The following is a 22,406-nucleotide window of genomic DNA, read 5'->3' as shown; positions in this document are numbered from 1 at the left end:
CTGAACACAAAAAAATGTGGTTCGGGAGGAACTCACGGCTATGCTTGACACGGGAGTAATCAGGGATTCCCCCAGTGACTGGAGCAGCCCGGTGGTTTTGGTGCCCAAATCTGACGGGTTGGTCTGTTTTTGTGTGGACTTTAATTTGTGTCTAAATTTGACGCATAGCCTTGCATTGATGAACTGCTCAATCAGTTAGGCGAGGCTTGCTTTTTATATGCTGGGGTACACCAGTTTTTTCGGACGTCACCAGCCCGCTGACTGACCTCACTAAAAGAGGGTGCCAGATCTGGTCCAGTGGACAGAGCCATGTGAGCGGGCTTTCTGCCAGGTGAAAGCTGTTTTGTGGGGGGGCCTGCTGTTGCATTTGCCTGGCTTTTCTCTCCCTTTTGTTTTGCAGATGATGTGTCAGACAGAGGGCTGGGGGCCATTTTGTTCCAGGTGGTGGAGGGGACAGGAGTGCCCTGTGCTGTACATCAGCCAGAAACTCTCGGTAAGGGAGTCAAAGTACAGCACAATTGAGAAGGAGTGTCTGGACATCAAGTGGGCGCTCTTCAGTCTCCAATACTACCTACTGGGGTGCTCTTTCACCCTGTGTTCTGATCAAACCCAGCTCCAATGGCTCCACTGCATGAAGGATGCCAACACGTTGGTATCTGGCACTTCAGCCATTCAAGTTCGAGGTGGTCCACAGGTCGGGGGCACAGATCGTGGTGGTGGATTACCTTTCCCGCGGGCCAGACAGCTGCAGGCCAGACAGCTCCCCGGCCTGAGTCGGGCAGTGGAGGTATGTGGCAGCGGGGGCGTGGTCAAGTTTCAGCTGTGGACGGAGAGGAGGCAGGTCGTACCGGCAGGGAATGCGAGATGATTCTCACCTGTGTGTAATTAGTGAAAGCTGATTTGTTTGTGTCTCTCTGTGCTTTCAGGGAGCCCCATAACTGACAAGAGAGAGAGAGCTGACGAGCACAGTACTGCATGTATGTGGGTGCACGCCTTAGTCTGAGTATGCTGAAAAGCGAAAGTAAATAAAGATAAAAAGAATAAAGCGCCTTTTGAGTTGTTCCAAGTCTGCCTCCAGCGTCCTCATTATCTGCCCGAACTTGGGAAATTGTTACACTGACCCATTCAGTGTCTGTTGCTCAGTACACCAGTGGATTCTTTCTTTTTCAGAACATTCCAAATTGTTGTATTTGTTGTAATGTTTGTGCAATGCCTCTGATTGATTTTCAAAATAGCTTGCTTTTCTTCCATAGACAGCTCTTTGATCTTCATGTAGGCTTATCCTTTATAACAACAAATGCAGTCTTCACAGGTGAAACTGAAGGCTAAAACCAAGAGTAGATGTTCAGAGCTATTTGTTTAAACAATCAATCTAACAGGACACATCTGGGTAACAAGAAACACCTGTCAGTCACATGTTCCAATATTTTTGCTCACCTACAAATTGAGTGGTCTGATATAAAATGTGCTATGTTCTATGTCGTTTAACACATCTACATATAAATACCAGGAAATAAAAGCTGAAATTCTAAACTCTCTTCTCATATTAATCTTTTGATCTCAAACCCAAATGTCTTCAGTCTACACCAAAAACAACTGAGTTGGCCTTGCCAATAGTTTCAGAGGGGACAGTATATACATAAATACAAAGTAGAAACGACAATTGTTTGTGTGAATATTATTTTTGTATAAACTGTTAAAAATCTAGTATCTTATTTGTAACACTTATTTATTTACAGGAATAAACATCTTTGTAGTTCCTAATATCTCTGGCTATCTTTTCTTGGAAGTTACATGCATTACGGAGTTTTATTTATATCCAGTTTATTGATTTTGAAAGTATAATCTGTACAACATAAGAAGAACATATCTGAAGCGTATACACTGACCATCCACTTTATTAGGTACACCTGCACATTCATGCAGTTATCTAATCAGCCAATCTTGTGGCAGCAGCGCAATGCATAAAATCATGCAGATACAGGTCAAGAGTGTCGTAGAATATATGACCTTCTGAAGACAAATAGAAGTCAAACTCACAGAGACACAGTTGACTCCAGAGTAATATGTTTATTCTTGTCACGGCCAGGGAGAAGAACTCCAGCGACCAAAGTGTTCAATTATATAGTTCACTGCACAGGGCTAGTGTTTCATGATTGGTTACAGGAAACTTCAGAAGAACTTAAGAACTTCATGCTTATTGGTCAAATAAAGTTCAGCTTAACATGAATGATCATAAATGATTACATGATTAACAGGAAAGGAAATACACAGATGGAGAAAATCTAAAAATACTAGGACTGTGAGAACTACTTGTGAGAACTACTTCATCTAAGCCTCAGGTCACAAGCCTATCTTATTCATGACACATAAAAAGACATGACATGACCGTAGCTTCTCATCCTGCAGGTATCTTAAATCAGTCCTGTTAGAGTAGGCCTCCCTCTATGCCTTTTAATAAATGTTTCAAGGACATCTTCCTGCTTTCTCACACAAGAAGTCTAAATGATAAGAAGCAGATACACTAGATTTCGGATTACCCACCTAAATTTTGTGACTATGGATTATAATGAAGGATTAACTGAGGATAATTAAGAAATAGATAATAGATAAATGATTAACCTATTAATAAAGGTATGAAATTAAATCATTTTCCATAAGAGCTTCAGTTAATGTTCACATCAAACATCAGAATGGGGAAAAAGTGTGATCTCTGTGACTTTAATGGTTGTTGGTGCCAGATGGGCTGGTTTGAGTATTTCAGAAACTGCTGAACTCCTGGGAATTTCAGAGACAGCAGTCTCTAGAGTTTACACAGAATGGTTGCGAAAAACAAAAAACACTGAGTGAGCGACAGTTCTGTGAGTGGAAACGCCTTGTTGATCAGAGAGATCAGAGGAGAATGACCAGACTGCCAGGAAGGATATAGTAACTCAAATAATCACTCTTTACGCCCGGGGTGAGTAGAAAAGCATCTCAGCATGCACAAAACATTCAACATTGAGGTGGATGGGTTACACCCGCAGAAGACCACACTGAGTTCCACTCCTGTCAGCCAAGAACAGGAATCTGAGGCTATCATGGGCACTGACTCACAGAAACTGGACAGTTGAAGATTAGAAAAAAGATCAGCTGTTCTTTTTCCAGACTTCAACTGTCCAGTTTCGGTGACCAGTCTGGTCATTCTCCTCTCATCTCTCTCATCAATAAGGTGTATCAGCCTGCAGACCCTCCGCACACAGGATATTTTTATTTTTTGCACTGTTCCGTGTAAAGAATGTTCAGAGACTGTCTAGAGACTGTTGTATGTGAAAAAATCCCAGGAGACTGTTGTGTGTGAAAATCCCAGGAGATCAGCAGTTTCTGAAATCCTCGAACCAGCTCATTTGGTACCAACAACAATGCCACGGTTAAAGTCACTGAGATCACACTTTATCCCCATTCTCATGTTTGATGTGAACATTAATTGAAGGTTTTTGCATTGTGCTACTGCCACCTGAGTCACTGATTAGCGAACCGCATGAATGTACAGGTGATCCTAATAAAGTGGACAGTGAGTGTAGATTTACAACAATCACCAATAAGATTCTGTAACTTAGGAGTGTATTGTTCTATAGACATTTTGAAAGGGACATTTTGAGAAGCTTGTTTGAAATACAGCAGAATTTCTCTCAAGCCTCTCTATATGGTAATGCTGTTCTCTATTTGGCTAGGGCACAGATAGAGATACGGTGGTTCAAGACCCTTATTCTGCTTCAGAATGTCCACCTCGATGTCCTTCAGGTCCTGCCTGAAGTTGTCGATCATCTTTTGGGCTGCCAGCTCAGTGAAGTACTGTTCCTCATACTGTGCCAGAGGTATCTGAGCAGGATAGATAGGGCAGAAGGCAGACAGGAGATTAAAATGAAAATATAGAAATTCTAAAAAGAGACTTAAAAATACTTTACAGATAAGTTATGGAATTGAAACAGATTAAGTAATTAACTAATGGGAAGATTTTGTGGTGGATTCCTCATTCAACATTCATCATTCCATCCAGTTTACTATAAACCTACAGCCAACATCCTGTCCTTTATTTCTCTATTTTATTTTGAGCCTGCTAAAAGTGCTCAGTGAAAGTGTTGACTCACTGCGTCTGGCTGAGCTCTTGATAAAAGCCATGTGATTGCCATCTCCACACATGACTGGCTGACATCCGGGAGTGTATTCATGATCAACTCCATAGTGACACTGTCCTTGTCTGTGGGTGGAGGCTGGCGCATACTGCAAGGTGTGTTGGGCACCCACGAACAAAAGTCAAACTAGAATATAGAGGAAAAAATACACAAAATCAATCTGAACAAGATTAAAACATGGAAGAGCGTGTTGTTAAAAGTGACCCACTGGTCAAAATGTAGAATGTAATGATCGGTACATTGATACTTGCCTACTTGCCTCTTATACAGTCACAGTCAGAGCTTTCTTAATTTAAATACTAGAAGACCCCCTTTCTGATATACTGCTTACGATGGCAACTTGTCTGCAGGCTGGTTTGATTTTTCCCCCCCTAACTGCCTCCTGCACAATGACTGGCTTGAGTAATTACACTATAACACTATGAATTAGTTGCTTGCAGTGGGACTGAATATTGTAGTAACAGAACACTGATGTATGAATACAATAATTATGCAAAACTGTGAATTTTCCAAATCATTCGGACTGAGAAATGCAGTATTGCATATTAATGACAAATAGCATACTGTATTAAATGATAGTTTTATGTTGGAACTTCCCTTTATGGTTTGTTACACATGGGTACTTGGTTTACATCAAATTTCATAAAAGAATACAACAATGACATGTCACTTACCTGTCCATTGTTGACTGCTGCATGTTGTGCAGTGCTGGTGAAGATTACCACACTCAAAAGTGTGATCAGCTCCTGTTTATTCTTTAGTTCATTAGGCAGCCCTGTCACACATGAATTATAAGAACAGCATATTAATTACTCTGTGTAAGGATAAATGTAATCACAGCTGTTGTATGTAGTACATTCAACACTTATTTGAGATCATTTAGATCATCATGTCTGCTTTTAGTATGCACACAAGAACAGCAGGGGTACAGTACAGAAAGAGTATGCACACAAGAACAAGGTAGATTAAAAACTATTCTGTACATAAATGGCTTTTGCTTTTAGCACTATCTAAGCCATTTATGTACAGAATAGTTTTTAATCTACCTTGTTCTTGTGTGCATACTCTTTCTATACTGTACCCCTGCTGTTGCTAAATGCAATTTCCCCACTGCGGGACAAATAAAGGAATATCTTACTCTTACTCTTACTTTATAAATAATTGATTATGCAATAATTAGTTGTTTTTCATAATAATTCATTGTTTTTCACAATTAGCCCAGACCCTTAAACACTGAGCCACCGCTGCTTGACAGTTATTGCCATGACATCAGTATTATATATTTTTTTTGTTCAGGCCACTAACCAAAGTAGGGGATATTTGCAAAGCCTTCCTCAACCACATCCTTAATCCACGCCTGCAGTTCTGAATCCTGCACTACTTCACTGTCACTTCCATAATATAGAGACACTATGCTGGAGACAAACCTGTAAGTAAGAAGGAAAGAGGAGCTGTCAATACTTGTTGTGTTTCCAAAATAAACCAAACAAAATACTGAATATGGCTAAACTTCATTTCAGTGCCTAATGATGACAAGAAATAATAGCTCTAGAGCACTGCATTGTGCCTGGACTCTTACTTCTCAATAGCGTCCCAGAGCATCAGGCTGTGCTCTCTGTAGAAGTATTTATTGAGTTTAGTAACGCCACGGTCTGTGAAGTCGCAACGGGGTTGGAGAGAGCGGTAGGTCAGGACCTTATACTCCCTTTGAGACAGCACCAGCAGCCCGTCACCACCTGTGGACACCACCTGCAAGGAAAGCATGGCTGCTTATCTACCACTGATCTAAAGGGTGTCTGAAAAATCAGGAACCAATGGGAATATGTTGAACAAATATGTCAGTCTAAATATGTTGAGCACAATCCATGTAAGGGTGAGCATGTAGAGCATATGCTATAAATAATGAATACAAAAATATTTAATTTTACTCTCATTTGTTCCTGACTTTTCAGACACCCTGTACTTACATAGCTCATTCCTTGACTGTGTATTCAGTATTAGGTAAAACCTGGCATTTAAATGCATCACAATTGTCAAACATTTTCATGTCACTTCAATCCATATATTTTCTGTAGCTGAAGCTCACCTGTTTGAAGATGCCATCATGAGAGATAAGCTGTGTGCGTGCACGGCAATTTATCTCCAGAGTGTACTTCAGATGAGGAGTGAGCAGCTGTAGCAGAGACAGAGAGGGAGAGAGACTTACTGCTATACCTGACATTATTAGCATTAAAGATAGCTCATCTGTACTTCCCACTAACCTTGTATATAGGGTGGACTGCAGGGAGGTGACGCAGTGTGGCCACACAGAACACCTCCGCTATAAGGTGAGTTCGCAGCAGGTGCGACAGCACCTCAGAGACCTGAAATTCAGCATGACGGACCCACATTTTAGCCAGTAACCAAGCCAGAGGCGGATCATTAGGGAGGAAGATGGGTGTGTCCTTACTAGGATTCTGTTCAAGCTGAGAAAAAGGAAAAGAGGAAACAATGAGCCTTTTTTCGTTAACCATATGTTGCTTCTGGTGAACAGACTTGGTGAAAATATTACCTGTATGGCGATGGGAATGAGGCCACTGTCTGGATGTTCATATAGTAAACACAAAGGAGCTGATATATGCTGCTTCTTCTCTCTGATAACATTCTCAGGGATGCCATCCATTATAGCATAGTCAACAAGGTATACATTCCCAGCCTTCAAAGAGAGAAAGAGAGATTTTTATAGCCCTTAAGATAATAGGACAGATGTACTGACTATTATACTGGCACATAGATGGATTATGTCTAATTTCGCTGTCTAGTTAAACTCATTGCATTACAGCGAGCTTTGTGCTAAACCCAACCCAGTGATCCTGATGAAATCATTACATAATGGTATGCAAACAGGGGTGTTTCCAAGATATGAAAACATATGGGCCTTTTAATAACATTCTTTCCACATACCATTTCAAGCATTTTTAAGATACTGTGTGATGACCTAAAAGAACATAGATGAATTCTTATCAACAAATTACATTAACAAAGAATGTGTAGTTGAGGGATACCATATGCTAATTAGTGCCTTGTCTATCTCTACGTATTATTCTCTCTTTCCCTGACACACACACATCAACCTTTTCCATCATTTCCTGGCTTTGCAGAATTTGCAATACAAACACTGAGAACCATAAAAATCCATAAAATGCACAGACAACTGACTAAAAAGCAGAAGAACAGAGTCCACTAAATTTTTCATTTCATCAGCTCGGCCTTTACAACACATCGGTCAGTGCAGACACCAGCAAACTCTTCCTTCTTTTATTGGGCACCACCATCACAAAATTGTCACTCAACTGGTGTGTCTGTAACTGAATTAAATAAGCTATGTAAACTTGACAACATAATCAATATATAAAAGTGCAGTAACTCATGACAATTGCATGATTTGAAGCCTATACAAGTTCATAGATAAAGAGAGTTCATAGATATGAGATAAGCTCTCATAGGATAAAAAAGTTTTGCTGATTATGGTATCAGACATTTTCTTTTTTAATCTTCTGTAGACAACAAAATACTTCTGCTAAGAACTGTATACTAAAGTTTCAGCACCCAGGTTTGTGGAATATTTTTTTTTGAAAATAGGAAATGTGAAAATTTCAGGCTTGAACACCATAAAATAATAATTCCCCTGTTATGCACTAAAGCCAACCCAACAAACCCAATTAAACAATTACACAGGCTTAAAAAAGTTTGAACAGTTCTTCAGAGATTTTATAGAAAAACCTTACAGCAGGGTTTCCCTTTAAGAAAAGTTTCCAGGGGTAGAAAGATCTAGTATTTAAGGAACCCTTTTAATAGGTTTCAATCATTATTCATTCTTAAACAGAAACCATTTTGTCCTGTTCCTCCTGTGACTGTGAGACTCCCAACCTGAATTTCCCGACCAGGGCAGCATGGTTATGCAATTCAGGTCGGGAGTCTCACCCAGGCCACCACGTACACCCAAAACAAATTTTGACACTAGTGACCACCTGTTGTAATGTACACTCACCAATCAGTTTATGAGGAACCCCTGTACATCTGCTCATTCATATAAGTATCTAATCAGCTTATCATGAGGCAGCAGCTCAGCGAATAAAATCACGTAAGCACGGGTCAAGAACTTCAGTTAATGTTCACATTATACATGAGAATGGGAAAAATGTGATCTCAATGACTTTGACTGTGACATGGTTGTCGGTGTAAGGCAGAGTGGCTTGAGTCCTTTAGAAATCTCCTGGGATTTTCACAGACAACAGTCTCTAGAGTTTAAACAGAATGATGTGGGGGAAAAAACACCCAGAGAGTGGCAGTCCTGTGAGTGGAAACATCTTGTTGATTAGGAGGTAAGAGGAGAACTGCCAGACTAGTTCGAGCTAACAGGAAGGCTACGGCAACTAAAATAACGACTCTTTACAACAGTTGTGAGCAGAAAAGCATCTCAGAACAATCTTAGCATGCACAGTTTGACCCGGTTTTAGAATGAGGCTCCTAATAATTTGGTTGGTGAGTGTATCTCAAACTAAAAACAAATTTGAACAATAATAAAACAAATGTAAACGTGATAATAATGTCATTTATGTAGCCAGTTGTTGTACTTATTAGATATTTGTTTGATATTGTGGTTAATACAGCTTAATTAGATATTAGATATTAGATATTAACTAAGATGTTAACTATGTGTTTTCAGATATCACTGACCTGTAATTGAAGTTACTTTAAAAATGTCTGTTATTTTGCTGCATTTTGCAGCACCTTCTTGTAGGGTTTTTCTTTTTCATGCCCTTTCCCTCTCTGCTCCTCTTGTCTGTTCTTCATGACATCTATATATCTTTTTGTTCATTATTTTTATTTACATTCTTTTATTATGACAGAGATGAGGCAAATGGTGAGCAAGTGGTGACCAATAGCATTGCAATATGCTTTGTTAACCAATCTGTATGGACCAAGATCTCTCTGAAGGTCAGGTTATGTCAGCCACTTGGGATTATCACAGGAAAAAAAAAAGGCAAAATCAGGATTGGATTCCTTCCGAATCTCCTGATGGCCAGTCCTGGCCTGCTGGTGCTAAAGGTAATTGCCTCCTCACAGCTCCATGGTTCCCTGAGCTTAGGGTTCCAAAAACAAAATAAAAGACCTTTGCTTCAATTCATTGCCTTTAAAATAGATGCATCAATCCATATCATCTGATCATTAACACCCCTAGGTATGAATATGTGAGTGCATGGTGCCCTGTGATGGACTGGTGGATTCAGGGTGACCAAGATAAAGTGGTTACTGAAGATGAATATGAATTTTCTGAAGGGTGTATGGCATCATTGCAGACATTATGCAGTACACCTCACCTTGAGCTCTTTATCCAGGGTGGTGTTGGGGCTTAAGAAGGCCTGCACCTTGTCTCCAGTGACAGGGAAGTTGGAGGGTAGTTTCCTGCACCTCTGGATCATCCGTGGATTTAACCCATTCAGGAACTGATGGCCAAAAAACCAGTCCTCTTTCCAGTGATCCATAGTGTATTCTAATAACATTCATAGCACATTTACATTCAATTAGTTAGTATTATTGTATTGTGTACAGTTCAAACAGGAGATTTTAAATAAATGTTTCTTTTTACTCTATTTAAATAAATGTTTTATTTACAGTCAATAGTTATTACTTATAAGTTACACTCACTGAACTTGTTATTAAGAACACTCTTGCTTTGTGACATTATCATGCTGGAAGTAGACATCAGATGATGGGTAAATTGTGGCCATGGTCAGCAAAGTGTGTCAAGAAAACATTCCCCACACCATTACACCACCTCCACCAGCCTGGTCTGTTGACACAAGGCAAGATGGGTCCATGGATTCATGCTGTTGGTGCCAAATTCTGACTCTACCATCTGTGTGCCTCAGCAGAAATTGAGATTTATCAGACCAGGCTACATTTTTCCAGTCTTTAACTGTCCAGTTTTGGTGAGCATGTGCCCCCTGCAGCCTCAGCTTTCTGTTCTTGGCTGATAGAAGTGGAACCCAACATGGTCTTCTACTGTTGTAGCCCATCTGCCTCAAAGTTCGAAATGTTGTGCATTCTGAGATGCTTTTCTGCTCACCATAGTTGTACAGAGTGGTTATCTGAGTTACTGTAGCCTGTCTGTCAGCTCGAACCAGTTTGGCTGCTGGATGTTTCTTCTTTATTGCACAATTCTGAATAAACTCTAGAGACTATTATATGATATAATCCCAGGAGATCAGCAGTTACAGAAATACTCAATCCAGCCTGTCTGGTACCAACATCATGCCACAGTTAAATCACTGATATCACATTTTTTCCCCATTCTGATGGTTGATGTGAACATTACCTGAAGCTGCTGGCCCATATCTGCATGATTTTATGCACTGCACTGCTGCCACACAATTGGCTGATTAGATAATTGCATGAATGAGTAGGTGTACAGATATTCCTAATAAAGTGCTCAGTGAGTGTAATTGCAAGTTAAAAAGAACACAGTTATTTGGCATAAAAAGTAAATTGTACCACAATTGAAAAGTTACATTTATAATACTTATCTTTTTGATTAAACAAATGCTTTGTAAATATTTTTGCTAGAGTAAAGAAGATAAAGAATCACTTGTTTGTAACAGGGCAAAAAAAAAGGTCACAGCTACTTCACCAGCAATGGGACTCCGTAATTTCCAAATTATTTGTTTGAAATCATCCAGATCCTCCCACGACCTCCCAAATGAAATGACCAGCTGCTTCAGAGACAGATGCAAAATCCTGATGGTGATTAAATTAAACATAATATGTAAAGCTGTTAGTGACACACATGCTTTTATCCCTGTTTAAATGTAGATATGTTCCTTTTAAGTGATGTTTTATTGAGACCGATGAAGCATTTTGGATGAGATGTGTAGGATTTAATTAACATTGTTTTTATAGATTAACTTTATGTAAAATAATGCACTGCTCACGCGTAATGAAGTGATGTTTCAAAGTCACAGTGCTTCTCATTGGCAAAGCGAACATCCTGGGGTAGGTCTGCCTGTGATTTGGCATCTATGCATTTGGGAATTCCTGGAGCCCAGGTTTGCCATCTAACATAACACAAGTAATATAAACAAAACAGCAAACAAAAGCTGTATAATAGCTTATGTTGGTCACTAAGACCCAAGAAAGTAACATTTCTACAAAAGATTCCAACTCATAATTCTGTCTAAAGGTAATGCAAGAGAAGTCAGAATCAACTGAACATCGACATGTTAAATTTTTCACAGATTTCTCAGACATAAGGACAAGTAATACATTCAAGTACCCAGCCTTCTGCTGCAATTCAAAAACAGAGAACATTCTGTAGTAGATGTTCTCAGTTGCACAGCCCCCTGTATAAGAAGACTGCTGATAGTCTTGAGCCAACTGGCTTTCATTTCATGTACACAGACAGTCATGTCTCTGGGCAGGACTCTGGTAATATCAGAGGCATTCCACAACTTTCTGAGCCCTACACAAACACAGTTTCAGTGGGCCTCTTCCCCACTTCTTCAGTGGGCCTCTTGCCAACTTTCTTTTTGTCTAGGCCCTCCACATAGGTGCCTTGAGTACTCAGTCATACCCCTGGGTAATGCTCAACTGAAATCCACACCAAAGGTCTATCAGACAGACTTAGAGTCTAAAGTCAGAAAGAAGTAAAGAGCAAGCATATGCTACATCCAAAGAGAGCAGACAAGAAATTAATATAAGCATTAACTTTCAAAAGCTGCTGATGTGCAGATGAAAAATAGCCTTGTTTGTATTCTCATCATGTAAACCATAGTGCCCACTGGTATATACATCATAGAAATTGTCTGGAACAGTGACTTGACAGGTCCACTCTAGGCACATTGTGTTTTGCATCAGGGCTCCTGATATTGTATGGTTTATTTGTGCACTAGTTCTCCTGCTTAAGCCGACTGATACACAACATACAATATCTTTCAAAATCTTTTCACAAACTTTAATCGCTTGCAATCAGATGTTTGGTGTTGTAGGGGTGTGCACACTAGATCATCATTTACAGAAAAGTGTTACACACTGTATGATTTTTCACCTGGAGAGATTTCCATCGAAGTGTGCCTGATCCCCAAATCCTACTTTCTGATGAAAATAAACTGAAAATAATCTCATTGGCTGTTTCTCATTGTTGTACTGGAAACTAGTTGCAGAGTGGTTCACACTGTGATTCATCACAGAGAAAATCAGACAAACTTGAAAATATTGGAGGCTCTGCGATCGCTTGCAGACTGAGAAAATCGTGTTGCTGAACCGCACGCTACATAAGCAGGAGTACACAGCAGGTAGTCACCATGCTGGGGGTGTAGTTGCTGAGCCCCAAAATTAGTTGGCAACTAGGAAATTGGGGCTGAAATTTGCACTGTGCACTAGGCTTTCCCGATGTTGCTTATTGGTTGCTGGCTGATACCCTGCCCCATCCTGCCCCAACCATTTTCCAACAGTGTAAGAATCCAAGACCAAAAATAGCATTAGCATCTAACTCCAAGTAAACTCCACAACCAATCGGTGCAAGAAAGTCCTGAGCAGTCCTGACAGGCACTTCCACTCCCCAAAAGAAACATAGCAAAGTCATTTAAAGTTCCAGCTTGTAATATTTAAAAGTCCTTCTAGACCTGTAATCATCACATGATACTAATAATATTACAAATCCATTTTTAAAAAGACAACGCACAATGTAAAATTCTAAGATTATAAGTATATATAAGTAATGTGGGACTGAGAAAAGCAGAATGAACTGCAGGATAAAGAGCAAGTGTAGAGATCCAAATCTTCTGGAAGACACTTCATAAAAAAGCACTAGGAGAAAATGGGAGAGAAAGATATACAGCAATAATGCATTTAGTCAGATTACAATTGGGGTAGCACCAGTATATCTGGATTGTTGAAAATGCTCACTTTGCATTCTTTGTAAATTTATAATTGTTTGTGTGCCTTGTAAATTTTATTTGCTATCCGTCCATCTAAAATAAATTAAAAGACAAAAGTACAAGTACATTAACAAAAGTTAGCATGTTTGTCCGTGAGTAAGCATCTACAGTCAGGTCTGGAAGTATTTGGACAATGACAGAGTTTATGTGATTTTGCCTTTATACCCCACCACAATGGATTTGAAATAACACAATCAAGATGTGATCGAAGTGTAGACTTTCAGCTTTATTTTAAGAGGTTCCACAAAAACATGGCATTTACCATTTAGGAATTACAGCCATTTTAAGCAAAGTACTTCCATTTTCAGGGGCTCAAAGGTTTTTGGACAATTGACTGACAAGAAGTTAATTGACCAGTTGCAGTCCATTCCCTCGTTACTTCAAGACAAATGAAGCAGATGAAAGGTCTGGAGTTGATATCAGGTATTAAGTATTAAAATTATGGTTATATTTACAATTATGTCACTTTGTCCAAATTTTGTGGAACCTCTTAAAATACAGCTGAACGTCTACACTTTGATCACATCTTGATTGTTTTATTTCAAATCCATTGTGGTGGTGTATAAAGGCAAAATCACAAAAACTCTGTCATTGTCCAAATACTTACGGACCTGACTGTATATTATGTGTTCTTCAAATTGTGAAGAGCAGGTAGCTACATAATCTCTATTTTGTGCAATTAGGCTAGCTGTGAAATGTTAGCTGTGTACTATATTGTTAAAATGGACTCAGTAACATTTTCCTAGAGTGTAGTGCCTCCAATCATGTAAATGCAAAAGGACAAGCGGTAAAACTATGCACAATTCCTAGTGCTGGAATATACACACCGGAAGGTTTTCTGTCTCTCCTCCAGCTGTGCCTTTCTATGAGCCAGCTCCTGAGGCAAGATCTCATCACATAGTTTTTTAGCTGTGAAAGAAGAAGAGAGAAAGAAATTACCCTTAGGAATCTTGACTTTGAATTAGGGTAAGATAAAATCTCCTCCCTGGAGCAATTACTAGGACTGACCTGTGCCATCGCGGACTTCTATTTTAATATCCCCCACTAACCAGCGGTAGCAGGGGAAGGTTTGTGTGTTTTCCCCTTCTGGTGGTGTGACTTTCACATAACTGCAAAACCAGTGATCTTCCACAAAGTACTTCTGCTTCTCCAAGCGTACCAGGAGCACACGACCCAGAGGAGTCGAGCTCTGGACTATGTATTCATCAACCTGTAGAAGTATGAAATAAGAGAGGAAACACAATTTGTGTATACTAAGGAAAAGCAAAGCCTATTAAAAAGAAGCAATTTCATAATGCAGTTTAACATGGATGTAACACAGGCTAATGTCCAAAATGCTATTAATTCAAATCCCAGGACTCAGTCCCGGCCACTGTTGGGCCCTTGAGAAAGCTTTGATTGCTCAGTTAGATGCTTGGGTTGTATTCTCATTTCCTCTTAATAAAAGCATATGACAAAAAAAATAAAGTAAGTTTGCTACATATTCAGTACATTCAATCCTCTACACTCTCACTTACTGCGCCTCTACACAGATCCAGGCCTGGTTTGTCCAGCAGCGTCCTCTCACTCTCTCCGTTCTCCCCCACCAGAGTCACATACACATAGTTAGTAGTACCTGAGAACTCTAAGGTGCCTGTAGCCACGGTCACTTTGTACTCCATCTGCACACAAAATTCACATCAACTCTTGCACATGAAAATGACCAATATATTACAATTCCTCACAGCTGCTGATTTCAATTTTAAATGATTGATTTCAGAATTGAAGATGTAGGTTTTGGCTCACTCAGAAACCCTAAAGGTGCCATATGCACATCTGGCTTTAGCATTAGCATGTATGTACATGGTGACTACATCCTTACACAAATTTAAGGAGAAATGTTAAAATGTTTGATAGCATATTAGAGAGCATATTGAGAGCAAATATTGGAAATGCTATAGAGCAAATATAGGAAATGGTTATCAAGGTTAGACTCATGAATGGGCAAAAATACACCAAATATATTTTGATAGATGATAAAAAATAACCTAATAAATAAACTACAAAATTTTGCAACTGAAAATGCAGTATTTTGTATTAAAAAAAACATAAATGAATTTTGTATGTGAAATATGAAATTAGTAGTGCCATTTTGATTTGCCAGTTGATATGAGAAATTCTACTAAATATGTAAATGATTTGCCTGCTAACTAGCATCCAGCTTGCTAACTAGAAAAAAACTATTATAAGTACATGCATTCACAATCATTTAAACCCTTTAAACACCCAAGAAACATCCATTTCCTCGTTGGAGGCATTTGGATTTGGAAGCACCACCATACCAGCATCAGAAACAAAATAGTTGGTGCCTTTAATAAATTCTTAGTGGTAGGTGTGCATTTCTACCTGTGGTCATTTTTGTATTTCGGAAATAATTATATATGGGGTGTACGAAATGTCTGGAAACAACAGGAGTTAAACTACATATACATGATTTTGTATTTATTATTTATTTACTTATTTATTTACACTTAATAATGTATAGAGAATCTCGGTTCCCAGTTGGAATAGTTTTAAATTGAAATCAGTTCACAGTTAAGCCAAGCTGAAGGAAGAACACAAATAGCCACACATAGGCAGTTGTACACACATAGCCACACACAGATACTGACTTTTGCTAGTAATAACACACAATTAACAAGGGAAAGGAAAATAGGAAAGGATTCAACTGATGACGTGTGAATACTGTTCTGTCATGTGCTGTTACCTCACCACTACATTTCCATTTAGCTTATGTTGTCTACAATGATCTACACGTGCAAAATATATCTGTGCTATTACACAGGGTTGAATTATCTATATATGGTTTTGTGTCTTAAGTCAAGCTATAGCTTAAACTTGCAGACCAGGTCAGAGGGGGAAATTTTGCAAACTTAATATTTCAACACCCGATCAACTATTCGTCCACTGATAAGTTGAACTTAATGTATAATGTAAATTATTAATTCTGACAGGGATATTAATATTAGATTAATATTAGACTATTAATATAATAATATTCTGACATTGTTAAACACAAATTATGAGCACAGTAACAAGATTGGGCAGTTTAAGGCAGTAAATTGTAAGCACAGAGACACAAAACACCTCTCTTCAAAATCAATGAGATGTTATTTATCTACGCTAATACACAAGTCTAATCTAACACAAACACATGCACCCACATACACGCACATAAACATCTGTGAGAATGGTTTTGACAGAGAATGAATGGCTCCCTAGATTCAGAAATGTATGCTGTTGTTAGATCATGTCCTGAACAAACCATCAGTAATTAATTTAACCTTTGTTTCGTTTTAGAAGGGCTTTATTAAATGCACCAGCTCCGACTAGAATCTGGAGGTACCGTACTTGCGTTTGCATTGCTTTAGATGGGGATTCCCTCCTTGCGTCGTTGTCTCTCTTGATATCAATGGACGACAAAGTCTCCTGAAGCTGTTGATTGACGAGAACTTCCAGTTTCCTTTGTGTCAGAGGGTTTTAACCGTTTCTCTCTGGGCTGACCCCAAAGTGTTTGCTCCAATCAGCATGGTCTTAGGGCAGGGTGTAAACTGCATTCTCCACCTATGACATTAATCAGTCCATTGTCTCTATAGTCATGCGATTTAGCACCTTTTCATGAAGTGTGGATCAAACTTTAAAACATGCATACAATGACATTCTACCTAAATTTCTGGAAATTTCCTTTCAGGAAATTATTCAACTAACACACATACCAAACAAGAAATGTCTTGTTAAACTGAGAGTAATCGGACCCCTTGATAGCTATTTTGGGACTTAAGCCAGAATTAGTGGAGAGTGGGAAGATAATGTATCTTTTATGAATACATTTGGTAGCTGCCAAGAAGAATATTACAATTAAATGGCTCCAGAAATATCACCAACATTTCAGGAATGGATGCGGACAATGGGGGAGATTTATGTGATGGAAAAGATAACACACAGTTTAAGATTTCAAATGAATCAGTTTATGGAGAAATGGACACCCTTAATGGAGGGACTGGGTGAGGACTGGGGGTAATAGCCGCTGGTAAACACTGATCAGCCATAACATTAAAACCACTGACAGGTGACCTGAATAACATTGGATATCTCATTACAATGGCACCTATCAAGATCTGGGATATATTAGGCAGCAAGTGAATAGTCAGTTCTCAAAGTTGATGTGTTGGCAGGAAATATGGGCAAGCGTATAAGGATCTGAGCGACTTTGACAAGGGCCAAATTGTGATGGTTAGACTGTGTCATAGCATCTCCAAAACAGCAGGTCTTGTTAGGTGTTCCTGGTATGGAGTGGTCAGTACCTACCAAAATTGGTCCAAGGAAGGACAACTGGTGAACCAGTGACAGGGTCATGGGCTCCCAAGGCTTACTGATGCACATGGGGAGCAAAGGCTAGCCCATCTGGTCTGATCCCACAGTGAAGTGAAGTGTAGCCAAGTATGGTGACCCATACTCCGAATTTGTGCTCTGCATTTAACCCATCCAAGTGCACACACACACACACAGTAGTGAACACACACCCGGAGCAGTGGGCAGCATTTTCTTTTGTTTTTTTTTTGTCTTCCAGCACAAATTGCTGAAAAAGTCAATGATAGAAAAAGGCTATGATAGAAAGATGTCAGAACACACAGTGCATCTGCATAGACGCAGGCCTGTCAGAGTGCTCATGCTGACCCCTGTCCACCGCCGAAAGCACCTACAATGGGCATGTGAGCATCAGAACTGGACCACGGAGCAATGGAAGAAGGTGGCCACAACTTGCAGCTCTCTTTAGCTTATAATCAATATGGACTTATTTGTTATTGTTATACAGTGTGTTGTTATGTTGTATATTTTATGTTCTGTTGTTGTAGTTTGTTTTCATTGTACATCACATTGGTCAACTGTTGATTGTGCTCTATAAATAAACATTGACAATGACATTACAGGACTTAAAGGATATGCTGCTAATGACTTGTGCCAGATACCACAGCACACCTACAGAGGTCTTGTGGAGTCCATGCCTTAATGGGTTAGAGCTGTTCTGGCTGCACAAGGGGGATCTACACAATATTAGGCAGGTGGTTTTAATGTTAGAGTTGATCAGTGTATAAGTCCTATTTTCTGTACTTTATCTGGCTTTAAATTGACGGGCTGGTTATTACTTAAATACCCCTATTTGTATTACTTTGTCTGCTTTTTTGTCTCAAGATCCCATCCAATGTTGTTGTTCTTTATATACAGTCCCCTCCGAAACTATTGGAACGGCAAGGCCAATTCATTTGTTTGTGCTGTACACCAAAGACATTTGGGTTTGAGATCAAGAGTTTAGAATTTCAGCTTTTATTTCCTGGTATTTATATGTAGCACATTTTATATCAGACCACTCAATTTGTAGGTGAGCAAAAATATTGGAACATGTGACTGACAGGTGTTTCTTGTTACCCAGATGTGTCCTGTTAGACTGATTGTTTAAACAAATAGCTCTGAACATCTACTCTTGGTTTTAGCCTTCAGTTTCACCTGTGAAGACTGCATTTGTTGTTATAAAGGATAAGCCTACATGAAGATCAAAGAGCTGTCTATGGAAGAAAAGCAAGCTATTTTGAAACTGAGAAAAGAGGGAAAATCAATCAGAGGCATTGCACAAACATTACAACAAATACAACAATTTGGAATGTTCTGAAAAAGAAAGAATCCACTGGTGTACTGAGCAACAGACACTGAATGGGTCAGTGTAACAATTTCCCAAGTTCGGGCAGATAATGAGGACGCTGGAGGCAGGCTTGGAACAACTCATTTCCTGGTATTTACATCTAGATGTGAACCTTTAGAACCTATAGAACTTTTTGTATCAGACCACCCAATTTTTAGGTGAGCAAAAGTATAGGAACATATAAGTTTTAAAGTAAATTAAAGTAAATAATGCTTAATATTTGGTTGCTTATCCCTTGCTTGCAATAACTGCATCAAGCCTGCGACTCACTGACATCACCAAATTGTTGGTTTGTTCTTTTGTGATGCTTTTCCAGGCTTTTACCGCAGCCTCTTTCAGTTGTTGTTTGTTTCAGCTTCTCCCTTCAGTCTCCTATTCAGGAGGTGAAATGCATGCTCAATTGGGTTAAGGTCTGGTGATTGACTTGGCCAGTCTAAAACCTTCCACTTTTTAGCCCTGATAAAGTCCTTTGTTAAGATTCGATCATTGTCTTGATAAAGTTCCTTCCGATTAATTTGGATGCATTTCTCTGTAACTTGGCATTTGGGAGACAAAATCTTCATTTAAACTACTGAATTCATTCTGCTGCTACCATCATGATTTACATCATCAATAAAGATTAGTGGACCTGTTCCAAAAGCAGCTATGCACTGAGATCACACCTTTTCATATTCTCATGTTTGATGTGAACATTAACTGAAGTTTTTTGCATTGTGCTACTGCCACCTGACCTGGTGTTCCTAATAAAGTGAATGGTGAGGGTAGCTTTACAACAATCACCAATAAGTTTCTGTAACTTAGGAGTATATTCTTCTTGTTTCAAACAACCTTCTCAAAATGTACCTTTCAAAATGTCTGTACCTCTCTTAACCATGAAGTACATCATCATAAATTGTAGAATTTATATAGTAATATGGTAATGCTGTTCTCTATTCGGCTAGGGCACAGATAGAGATGCGGTGGTTCGATGTCTTTCAGATCCTGCCTGAAGTTATCAATCATCTTTTGGGCTGCCGGCTCAGTGAAGTTCTGTTCCTCGTACTGTGCCAGAGGTATCTGAGCAGGATGGATAGGACAGAAGGCAGACAGGAGATAAAATAAAAATATAGAAATTCTAAAAAGAGACTAAAAATACTTAGCTGTACAGATAAGTTATGGAACCGAAAGTAACTAATGGAAAGATTGTGTGCTGGATCCAACTTACTATAAGCCTACAGGCAACATTATGTGCATTATTTCTGCATTTTATTTTGAGCCTGTTTTGCAATGACAAGTGTTCACAGTGAAAGTGTTGACTAACTCCGTCTGGCTGAGTTCTTCCTAAAAGCCATGTGATAGCCATCTCCATGACTGTCTGACATCCGGGAGTGTGTTCATGACTCCAAATCCATAGTGACACTGTCCTTGTCTATGGGTGGAGGATGGCACATGGTGCAAGGTGTGTTGGGCATCCACGAACAAAAGTCAAACTAGAGTATAGAGGAATAAATACACAAAATCAATCTGAACAAGATTAAAACACAGAAGAGCATGTTGTTAGAAGTGACCCACTGGCCAAAATGTTAAATTTAATGGTCAGTACATTGATACTTGCCTCTTACACAGTCGCAGTTAGAGCTTTCTTAATTTAAATACTAGAAGACCCTTTTCTGAGACACTTCTACTGCTTTGGATGGCAACTTGTTTGCAGGATGGTTTGATTTTTTTCACCCCTAACTGACTCCTGCACCATGATTGGCTTGTAGTAATTACGCTATAACACTATTAATTAGTTGCTTGTGGTGGGACTGAATATTGTAGTAACAGAGAACTGATGTATTAATACAGTAATTATGCAAAATTGTGAATTTTGCCAAAACACTTGGGCTGAGAAATGCAGTACTGCATATTAATTCAATTCCAGTTCAATTTTATTTGTATAGTGCTTTTAACAATGGATATTGTCACAAAGCAGCTTTACAGAAATATATAAATTCAGTCTATAAATTTTAAATTTATAAGTTTATCCCTAATGAGCAATCCAGAGGCGATGATGGCAAGGAAAAACTCCCTGAGACGAAATGAAACAGACTCAAAATGGAACCCATCCTCATCTGGGTGACAACGAATACTGCAATTATAAATAATTCCCTTCTATAACCGTACTACATGGTCAAAAGTGCAATTGTATAACCAGGAGACTTGAGTGCAGAACTGTTCATGGCAATTGCAGTCCTAAAGCTATCATAGCAATTGTGGTCCTAAGCCACTGTAATAATAATAATAATAATAATAATAATAATAATAATAAGTTTATCTTATATAGCGCCTTTCTGCAAACTCAAGGTCACTTTACAATATGAAAATAGATAAACATGACAGCAGACAAAGAACAAAAGGAAATAAACAAGAAATCCATGGCATGAATCGGATCATACAGTCAGTTATCAGAAAAACAAGAAAGAAAAAGATGTGTTTTAAGGTGGGTTTTGAAATCCTGTAATGAAGAAAGATCACATATGTTTTTGGGGAGAGAATTCCAGAGTGTGGGGGCAGAGATACAAAACGCTCGTCCACCAAACGATGCTAACCTGTGGCGTGGAATTAACAGTAGACCAGTATCTGAAGAGCGTAATGTGCGAACTGGGGAGTAAGTATGAATGAGATCAGAAATGTATGGGGGGGCGAGACCATGAAGTGCTTTGAAGGTGATGAGGAGAATCTTGTATTGAATATGAAAACGAACGGGTAGCCAATGAAGTCTGTGTAGGATGGGAGTGATATGAGAGGAATTCTTAGAAAAACTGAGAACTTTTCTACCTAGCTGCAGAGTTCTGGATATATTGGAGCTTATTTAATGTTGTGTTTGGTAGACCATAGAAAAGAGAATTATGGTAGTCGAGTCGAGAAGTGATGAAGGCATGAACCAGTTTCTCAACGTCATTGATATTTAAGAAGGGACGTAAACGAGCAATATTAAAGAGGTGAAAGAAAGCAGATTTGGTGAGTGAAGAAATGTGAGGCAGGAATGAGAGAGAGGAGTCAAAGATTATACCCAGGTTTTTAACGAAGGTGGAAGGTCGAAACAAAATCCCAGCAATGTTAACACTATCAGCACAGAAAGGAGCAACATTTTTTGGTGAACCAACAAGTAGTAGATCTGTTTTATCAGTGTTGAGTTTGAGAAAGTTACTGGTCATCAAGCATTTATATCATTAACACAAGCTGTTATGGAGTTGGTGGGAAAAGGAGAGCTGTGTTGAGAACTGATATAGAGCTGGGTGTCGTCTGCATAGCAATGGAAGTTAATGCCGTGATGACGAATAATGTTACCTAAAGGTAGCATATAGATGATGAAGAGTAAAGGCCCAAGAACAGAACCCTGAGGAACACCGTGAGAGACAGGAGCAGTAGAGGACTTAGCCTGGTGGACAGAGATGTAATGCTGGTGGTCAGACAGGTAAGAAGTGAACCAAGATAGGGCAGTTCCAGAAATACCAAGAGCAGAAAGTCGTGAGATTAGAATACTGTGAGAGA

General features: G+C 39.1%; 1 protein-coding gene and 1 long non-coding RNA gene across 2 annotated transcripts in view; both read right to left on the bottom strand.

Moving 5' to 3' along the window:
• Positions 1-1,618: 1,618 nt before the first annotated feature.
• LOC113539915 (arachidonate 12-lipoxygenase) lies at positions 1,619-16,822 on the bottom strand. Its single transcript, XM_026936030.3, has 15 exons — positions 16,544-16,822; positions 14,671-14,814; positions 14,162-14,363; positions 13,981-14,062; positions 11,150-11,272; positions 10,849-10,955; positions 9,539-9,711; positions 6,727-6,870; positions 6,437-6,640; positions 6,262-6,348; positions 5,755-5,924; positions 5,481-5,602; positions 4,850-4,950; positions 4,131-4,301; positions 1,619-3,861 (listed from the first exon to the last, which is right to left on the bottom strand). Exons 1-15 carry the CDS (start codon positions 16,553-16,555, stop codon positions 3,682-3,684), a joined length of 2,022 nt encoding a protein of 673 aa, XP_026791831.3. The 5' UTR covers positions 16,556-16,822; the 3' UTR covers positions 1,619-3,681.
• A 193-nt stretch (positions 16,823-17,015) lies between these two features.
• The window catches only part of LOC117597048 (uncharacterized), a 33,805-nt gene continuing 28,414 nt past the window's right edge, over positions 17,016-22,406 (bottom strand). The window contains exons 3-4 of the long non-coding RNA XR_004577991.2: positions 20,191-20,359; positions 17,016-19,946 (exon numbers count right to left, since the gene is read on the bottom strand). This is a non-coding gene — a long non-coding RNA (uncharacterized LOC117597048). The remainder of the gene's footprint in view (positions 19,947-20,190; positions 20,360-22,406) is intronic.

The sequence above is a fragment of the Pangasianodon hypophthalmus genome, chromosome 4, assembly GCF_027358585.1.
Source record: "Pangasianodon hypophthalmus isolate fPanHyp1 chromosome 4, fPanHyp1.pri, whole genome shotgun sequence".
In the NCBI taxonomy this organism is placed as follows: Eukaryota; Metazoa; Chordata; class Actinopteri; order Siluriformes; family Pangasiidae; genus Pangasianodon; species Pangasianodon hypophthalmus.
The sequence above is the reverse complement of the archived record's forward strand: the minus strand, read 5'-3'. Positions and strand labels throughout refer to the sequence as shown.